The sequence below is a fragment of the Palaemon carinicauda genome, chromosome 40, assembly GCF_036898095.1.
Source record: "Palaemon carinicauda isolate YSFRI2023 chromosome 40, ASM3689809v2, whole genome shotgun sequence".
NCBI classification, from domain to species: domain Eukaryota; kingdom Metazoa; phylum Arthropoda; class Malacostraca; order Decapoda; family Palaemonidae; genus Palaemon; species Palaemon carinicauda.
Window position 1 is genome coordinate 12,043,565 of NC_090764.1, and position 9,291 is coordinate 12,052,855.

A 9,291-nucleotide genomic window follows, 5' to 3' on the forward strand; every position below is an offset into this window, starting at 1 on the left:
ATAATATATACATACATACATATATATATATATATATATACACTATGTATATATATATACATATACATATATATAAACATATATATAAACATATATATATATATATATACATAATATATATATATATATATATATATATACATATACATATAAACATATATTTGCATATATACATAAACATATATATCCAAAGATTATATATAAATATATAGATAGACAATAGACGCAAAAAAATCCTAATGTACAAAAATTAAACCACAACATTTATAGCAACAAGTACTTAATACAATTAAAAATTACTTCAATAATCCAGTCTTTTTTACCAAGACAAATACATCAGCATAAATATAACATAAATTATAACACGCTCTTGTACATTATAGCCTGCCTTTAACGAGCACGATCAACCTTCAACTCGCAAGCAAACGTACCCCGGCAATAATGAACGGCGCCAAGCAAGCATAAATCACTCAACCAATGAATCAATCAAGAGAGTCAATGAGCGAACTAATGAGAAAATCAGTGCAGCCCTTCATCAATGGTACCGATAATTGTTCTCACCGAGATGATGAATGAGCGATAAGTGCATATCAGGCGGCTAAGAATCCGAAGGAATTCAACCATGCACAGTTTAAAGATATTAAAGGCCGCTCATGAATGGCAGAGGCAAGGGACAGCGATATTGCCCTTTGTCTTGGTAAGGATAGGGAAGTGGGGAATGGGGGATAAGGAAGAGTACCCCTGGATACAATCCAGTTTATAGCCCGAAGGCAGGAACTCGGGATGGGAGAGAGTAAGAAAAAAAAGGGGGGGGGAAAGAAGTATAGGAGGAGAGTAAAAGAGAGGGGCAGACCCTCTTGCAATGTTAGGTAGAATAAGGCAGAGTGGATAGGAAAGGAAAGGAAGGGTTTTTTGGTTCACGCATCTAGCCCTGCGATATTGCCCTATTAAGCAAGACAATGCCCTAGAGACTCACCATATATACATAGGATCAGCGCCCATGCCCCCTCTCCACCCAAACTAGGGACAAGGAGGGCCAAGCAATGGCTGCTGATGACTCATCAGATAGACCTTTAGGCTCCCCCCAAAACCCACATTCTTAACTCACAAGGATGGTGGGGGTTGCAGCGGTCAAAGAAACCAACGAGTTTGAGCGGGACTCAAACCAAAGTGTGGTGTTCACCAGTCAAGGGTGTTACTACATAAGCCACAACAACCTGGTTGATGATAAAGATTGATGAAGGTTTTACGTAACTACATGTCAAGGTTTCGTATATTTCAATCTATTTATCTTTTCATGCACAGACAGTATATACCATCGTCATCATCATCAGCCGTTGCTAGTCCATTGCAGGACAAATGCCTCAGACATGTCTTTCCAAGCACGTCTATTTATGGTCTTTCTATGCCAGTATATACAAGGAAATATTCTTAGCTCGCCCATTCATCGTCTTCTCTTCGTTCCCCTGCTGCGATTTGCAATCTCTGGGGAGCCATTCTGTTTATTCTTTTTCGTCCAATTATTATCTGACATTCTCATTACATACGTTTTATATATATATATATATATATATGTGTGTGTGTGTGTGTGTATATATATACATTATATATACATATACTTTATATATATGTATGTGTATGTATATGTATATATATATATATGTATATATGTATGTGTATATATACATTATATATACATATATATATGTATATATATATTATACATATATATATATATATATATATATACAAAGTATATATAACGAAAGTCTCTACACTAAAGAAAACATCATAAAACTTGTTCATCCCCCCCAGCCCAAAAAGGAGTGGATCTCATAAATCACAGCTTCAGTAAACCGCCAATGATCGCATTTGAGATCCGTCCATTAAAGACACCTACACAGTTCCTCTTCTACTTCCTTCACTTTCTCTTTCCTTTTAACAGCTTCTGGATAAAATTTTATTTTGCGATTATTTAAAAGTATCGGTAAATTGACGTTAATATCCTTGGACAGTAGGATTACTAAACTTCAGCTTATCCTATAATGTGGTGGATACATAATTTGAGTAACGGCATTAATGTACTTGTAAGTAGGCCTAACCAAGATTTATTGCATAAATGTTTTAGTCGTTTAACTCTCTCTCTCTCTCTCTCTCTCTCTCTCTCTCTCTCTCTCTCTCAAGAAGATATCAAAACTAAATAGCAGTAATCCTTCATGCCTATCGCATGAATAAATAATAAACGAATGGTGATATATGTGACTGCTGATGATAGTTATCGATAGAGGCAAGAATTTGAATTTTGCCTAGTGAGAGGTTAGCTCAGACTCTCTCTCTCTCTCTCTCTCTCTCTCTCTGTCTGTCTGTCTGTCTCTCTCTCAGCTCATGAAAAAGCTAGAGAAATGCTAATAAATTCATATTTCCAAATAGTATTTGGTCTCTCTCTCTCTCTCTCTCTCTCTCTCTCTCTCAGCTCATGAAAAAGCTAGAGAAATGCTAATAAATTCATATTTCCTAATAGTATTTGGTATCTCTCTCTCTCTCTCTCTCTCTCTCTCTCTCTCTCATGAAAAATCTAGAGAAATGCTAAAAAATTCATATTTCCTAATAGTGTTTGGTCTCTCTCTCTCTCTCTCTCTCTCTCTCTCTCTCTCTCTCTCATGAAAAATCTAGAGAAATGCTAAAAAATTCATATTTCCTAATAGTGTTTGGTCTCTCTCTCTCTCTCTCTCTCTCTCTCTCTCTCATGAAAAATCTAGAGAAATGCTAAAAAATTCATATTTCCTAATAGTGTTTGGTCTCTCTCTCTCTCTCTCTCTCTCTCTCTCTCTCAGCTCATGAAAAAGCTAGAGAAATGCTAATAAATTCATATTTCCTAATAGTATTTGGTATCTCTCTCTCTCTCTCTCTCTCTCTCTCTCTCTCTCTCTCTCTCTGTCTCTCTCTCTCTCTCTCTCAGCGCTCATGAAAAAGCTAGAGAAATGCTAATAAATTCATATTTCATAATAGTATTTGTTATCTCTCTCTCTCTCTCTCTCTCTCTCTCTCTCTCTCTCATGAAAAATCTAGAGAAATGCTAAAAAATTCATATTTCCTAATAGTGTTTGGTCTCTCTCTCTCTCTCTCTCTCTCTCTCTCTCTCTCTCTCATGAAAAATCTAGAGAAATGCTAAAAAATTCATATTTCCTAATAGTGTTTGGTCTCTCTCTCTCTCTCTCTCTCTCTCTCTCTCAGCTCATGAAAAAGCTAGAGAAATGCTAATAAATTCATATTTCCTAATAGTATTTGGTCTCTCTCTCTCTCTCTCTCTCTCTCTCCCCTCTCTCTCTCTCTCTCTCTCTCTCTCTCTCTGTCTCTCTCTCTCTCTCTCTCAGCGCTCATGAAAAAGCTAGAGAAATGCTAATAAATTCATATTTCATAATAGTATTTGTTATCTCTCTCTCTCTCTCTCTCTCTCTCTCTCTCTCTCTCTCTCATGAAAAATCTAGAGAAATGCTAAAAAATTCATATTTCCTAATAGTGTTTGGTCTCTCTCTCTCTCTCTCTCTCTCTCTCTCTCTCTCTCAGCTCATGAAAAAGCTAGAGAAATGCTAATAAATTCATATTTCCTAATAGTATTTGGTCTCTCTCTCTCTCTCTCTCTCTCTCTCCCTCTCTCTCTCTCTCTCTCTCTCAGCGCTCATGAAAAAGCTAGAGAAATGCTAATAAATTCATATTTCCTAATAGTATTTGGTATCTCTCTCTCTCTCTCTCTCTCTCTCTCTGTCTCTCTCTCTCTCTCTCTCAGCGCTCATGAAAAAGCTAGAGAAATGCTAATAAATTCATATTTCATAATAGTATTTGTTATCTCTCTCTCTCTCTCTCTCTCTCTCTCTCTCTCTCTCTCATGAAAAATCTAGAGAAATGCTAAAAAATTCATATTTCCTAATAGTGTTTGGTCTCTCTCTCTCTCTCTCTCTCTCTCTCTCTCTCTCTCATGAAAAATCTAGAGAAATGCTAAAAAATTCATATTTCCTAATAGTGTTTGGTCTCTCTCTCTCTCTCTCTCTCTCTCTCTCTCTCTCAGCTCATGAAAAAGCTAGAGAAATGCTAATAAATTCATATTTCCTAATAGTATTTGGTATCTCTCTCTCTCTCTCTCTCTCTCTCTCTCTCTCTCTCTCAGCTCATGAAAAAGCTAGAGAAATGCTAATAAATTCATATTTCCTAATAGTATTTGGTCTCTCTCTCTCTCTCTCTCTCTCTCTCTCTCTCTCTCAGTGAGAGGCACAAGCATTCGTAAACTAGGCCTATGCACACTCTAGCAGTGGAAAAACGCTTATAATCATTAGCCTTAATGATAAAATATTTATAATATAAGACATTATCAAACTGCAATACATAAAATACATTCACACATAAACGATGTATATATGCATACAATTGACACAGCACATACAATCATTACTAAATACATTTGAAGTATATGATTATAGAAATAGCAGACAGAGCATAATATAAATGATACTAATAAAATTGAAACATTCAACATTGTAATAATGAGAACAGTCTTAGCATAAGCTCCAATAGTAGCAGTAGTCGTAGTATTAAAAAAAAAAAAAAAAAAAAAAAACATGGTCCTAATTACTACGAAAAAAACGGCTTTAAATCATCGAATTAATATTGTTTGCATCAATTAAATTGTTTGTTGGGGACTGAAAGACAATAAATATGGTGATACCATCGATGAAGATGGATAATTCAATATCCAAAATAGCTATAAATATATCTCACCTATAAACAAAATTCTATATAAACTAGTATTTCTCACCCTTTCAATTCTTCTTAAACTATAAGTGCAGAGTAAACTATTAATCTCTTTGAATATCTAACTCAGTTGGCCTATATTTTCATAATGGTTTAAACGCCGCTCATGAATGGCAGAAGCAAAGAACATAGACATTGCCCTAGCAAGAAGGACAATGCCCTAAGGACTGACCATATATACATATGATCAGCGCCAAAGCCCCCTGTCCACCCAAGCTAGGACCAAGGAGGGCCACGCAATGGCTGCTAATGATTCAGCAGATAGACCTCTAGGCTCCCCCAAACCGCAAACCTTACCTCACAAGGATGGTAAGGTTGCAGCCACTAAAGAAACTAACGAGTCTGAGCGGGACTACAGCCCCTGTCTGGCAAACACCAGGCAGAGACGTTACCAATCAGGCCATAACAACCATAAATACATAAAATTCCTGTATCACCCTGAATTCCTACTTCATCTTGGAAATTTTTTTAAACCTTTTGAGTGTATCATAAGGGACCTTGCGTGCAAGGAAATGTTTTATTTAGTCCCCCAAAAGCTGTGAGATCATCGCCCCTATACTCTTGTAGATTTGGGACAAGTCATGGCATGATGACAAATGCATGTCCATCAGTTTCACTGTACTGTACAACCTGCATTACTTGCGGTACTTCTATAAAGACCCATAATCTGTCTTTCACCAAATTCTCAACGTTACTAACCACATTCTTTCCAAAGTGTATTTTGTAATGTGATATTGTATTTTGTAATGTGTAGTATAACTCTTTTGTAATGGTATATTGCATTTTGTAATGTGCAGTGTAATCCTTTTGTAATGCTATATTGCATTTTGTAATGTGCAGTGTAATCCTTTTGTAATGCTATATTGTATTCTGAAATGTGCAATGTAACCCTTTTGTAATACTATATTGTATTTTATGATGTGCAATGTAATCCTTTTGTAATGCTATATTGTATTCTGAAATGTGCAATGTAACCCTTTTGTAATACTATATTGTATTTTATAATGTGCGATGTAACCTATTTGGTAATGCTATATTGTATTTTATGATGTGCAATGTAACCATTTTGTAATGCTATATCGTATTTTGTAATGTGCAATGTAACCCTTTTGTACCCCTAAATTGTATTTTGTAATGTGCAATGTAACCCTTTTGTACCCCTAAATTGTATTTTGTAATTTGCAATGTAACCCTTTGATACTATATTGCATTTTGTAATGTGCAATGTAACCCTTCTGTAATGCTATATTGTTTCCTATAGCTACATTTGACACTCAATGCAAATTTCGAACATTTGATAACTTAAATCTTGCTTTGTATTTGTGTTATTATGAGCTGCTTTATTAAGCCAGCACACTGGGCCTTGATATGGCTTTCTCTGAAATCCTTATAAAATACCTCTATTCTGAACATATAATTTTTTTTTATTTAACTAATACAAGGTCATCCTTGATATGGCTTTCTCTGCTATCCTTATGTAAAATCCTTCTATTCTGATCATATAAAAAAATTATTGAACTAATACAGATGATAGACTTGTGAAGGCAAAAAAAAAGAAAAAAAAAAAAATCCTCCAAAACCCTGAATATTAAGTTTATTAAATTAGAAAAAAACGATGTAATATTGCAATTTGTTTATAGAGAACATTATCTCTTCAAGTGCTTCAATATCCTCCAGTTACCGAAATGGAATAGGACTTCGTAACGTATCTCTGCCAATGTAAGTTATCATAAATAGACAATTTTAAAGTAGTTCCACCCAAGGTTTATCCTCCATATCAATTTTCTACTACCCCACGACTCTTCTCCTGCTACTGAAATCTAAAGTTCTCAAATCAGATACTTCCTCTCTTTAGCTACTCTTCCTCCCAATTTGCTCTGATTTCTCTTGATGAGCCTTTCCTCCTCCTACTCCTCCTCCTACTCCCTATCTTCCTACTCCTACTCCTTATTGACACATTCCTTTATCGCAACATTTCATCAGTTCAAGTTTTTATTTCCGGCGGTTCACACACTCTCTCTCTCTCTCTCTCTCTCTCTCTCTCTCTTTCTCTCACAAAGAAACAAAACCTCCATTAGCCAGCTTCCTTCTTAAAGTCAAATGATATTCAGATTTGCTTTTAAGTCTCGTATCTTTCCGTTATCATGAGACGTTTTGATTCTTTCCGTTTTTATTATTTAATTTCGTAGCTGCTCATCACGAGGGAAGAACTGAAGTGTCTTGAAACGAGCAAAGAAACGCATTGCATCACTGGAGAAACAATAACATTAAATGCTATCAGTCCACAGGATCAAGTAACGAGAGAGGAATGAAAAGGCAGTAACTACAACAGCTGTTATTTGTTAACCATTCCTATTCTTTTCACGAGAGAGAGAGAGAGAGAGAGAGAGAGAGAGAGAGAGAGAGATCCAGTAGCTGGAATAGGGTCACAGCTGACAGTAGTTTAAACCAAACAGCCCAGGATATTGGTGATTACACGCAAGATGGAGAAGCAGCAGCAGCACCCTCTCACAGTCTCAGACGCCTTCACCGGGGATAAAACCATCTGGTCCTCTTGATGGGCTTAAGTGTGTCAGGATTGGGCCGTACTCTGTTTCCTAGGCGGTTCCTCGAGTCCCCTGGCAGATGAGACGGGACGTCTGGGAGTCACGGACGAGAGCGCAAGCAAGCACTTCAAAGCGGAACAAGATGATTGATGGATACAGTGGTTGATAGTTCTGGCTGGGACAAGTCTTCTATTGGGCGAATTGACTTACACTCCTTCAGCTTTTTTTTTTTTTTTTTTTTATTCTTTTTGTATTCTCTCTCTCTTTTTTCTTTTTGTTCTTTTGGCTTTTGTGATATGTGGGACATAGGGACTTGTGTTTCGTAGAAAGTAGGTCGGTGGGAACGAATAAAAACAAATACATTAAAAATGGTTCGAGGAAAAGCTGAAATAGGATGATACAATGTAATTTGAACTTGGGCAATATCTTGAGTACGGGGACAATATAAATATTTTAAATATTTTGTATATACTGTATCTATACACATATATATGTATATGTACATATATGTATATGTACATATATATATATGTATATATATATATATATATATATATGTATATATATATATATGTGTGTGTGTATATATACTGTTTATACATACATACAAAACACACACACACACACACACACATATATATATATATATATTTATGTATAAATATTTCTTTATATATATATATATATATATATATAAAGAAGTAAGAAAACAACGCTTCGTATTTTAAGGAAGCATTCAGCCTTCACATAGACTGCTATTCATACGTTCTTTAGAGAACATTTATCATTAAAATATCAATTAACATTGTTAGTGTTGAAATCAGGGATAAATCAATTTCTTAGAAAATAGCCAAAATATATGTCTGACTTTAGCCCTTAGGCGGTGGCGATTTAGAGAGAGAGAGAGAGAGAGAGAGAGAGAGAGAGAGAGAGAGAGATTTTAGGTGAGAAAAAAGATCTTTAGTGATCACTACTATTTAGTGTTGTCAATGCAAATAATAAATGAAAAAAATGCACATATTTTCTAGAAGAATAAATAAACCTACCGTATGTGCTTGAATCATACAGAGAGAGAGAGAGAGAGAGAGAGAGAGAGAGAGAGAGAGAGAGAATGATTATAAATGTAACTCTTAATTGAATCTAACCAGGACCCATTACCAAGGACGTGTACCATCAACATTACTTGAAAATAATCACCTCATAATAAACAAATAAATAGTAGAATCGCTCAGCCATTTCAATCACACATAAAGAATGATTTTCACGACTGGGTTCCCTAAACCTGTCTTGCTAGACGTAAAAAATTAACCCCTTCATCAGTTGCGTTTAATTCGGAATAATTCAGATCTTTAATGTAGTTGTTGTTGTTGTTGTTGTTGTTGTTGCAAGGCAATTCAAACTTCTTATAAATCAGGTGTGTGTATTATTACCCGAGGCGCCTCTTGGAAATACAAGATGAGTACGAAAGTAAGACTTACATTTGAATTTCTCTTTGACTTATTTTTCCTTTTGCTTCTGTTTTTTAGATTTGGAAAGTAAACAACTGTGTTTTAGTTCCGTTTTAACAATTTCAATATTTCTCTTCATTGTGTTTTTTTTTTTTTTTTTTTTTTTTGGAAGTGCAAGATGAGTACGGAAGTAAGACATACATTTGAATTTCTCTTTGACTTTTTTTTTTTTTGGGGGGGTCTTTTATTTCTGTTTTTTTGATTTGGAAATTAAACGACTGTTTTTTTAAGTTCATTTTTAACAATTTTGATATTTTCCTTCATTGGGCTTTTTTTCTTTCTAAAAATTTGGAAATTCAAGATGAATACGAAAGTAAGACTTACATTTGAATTTCCCTTTGACTTTTTTTGTATTTTATTTCTGTTTTTTCGATTTGGTAAACAACTATTTTTTCATCAGTTTTTTCTTTAACTATTTTAATATTTCTCTT

General features: G+C 34.9%; 1 protein-coding gene across 1 annotated transcript in view; it reads left to right on the forward strand.

The window, feature by feature from the left end:
• The first annotated feature begins 622 nt into the window (after window positions 1-622).
• The window catches only part of AdamTS-A (ADAM metallopeptidase with thrombospondin type 1 motif A), an 89,998-nt gene continuing 81,329 nt past the window's right edge, over window positions 623-9,291 (forward strand). The window contains exons 1-2 of the mRNA XM_068363570.1: window positions 623-697; window positions 6,996-7,100. Of these exons, the coding sequence (XP_068219671.1) occupies window positions 623-697; window positions 6,996-7,100 (180 nt within the window). The remainder of the gene's footprint in view (window positions 698-6,995; window positions 7,101-9,291) is intronic.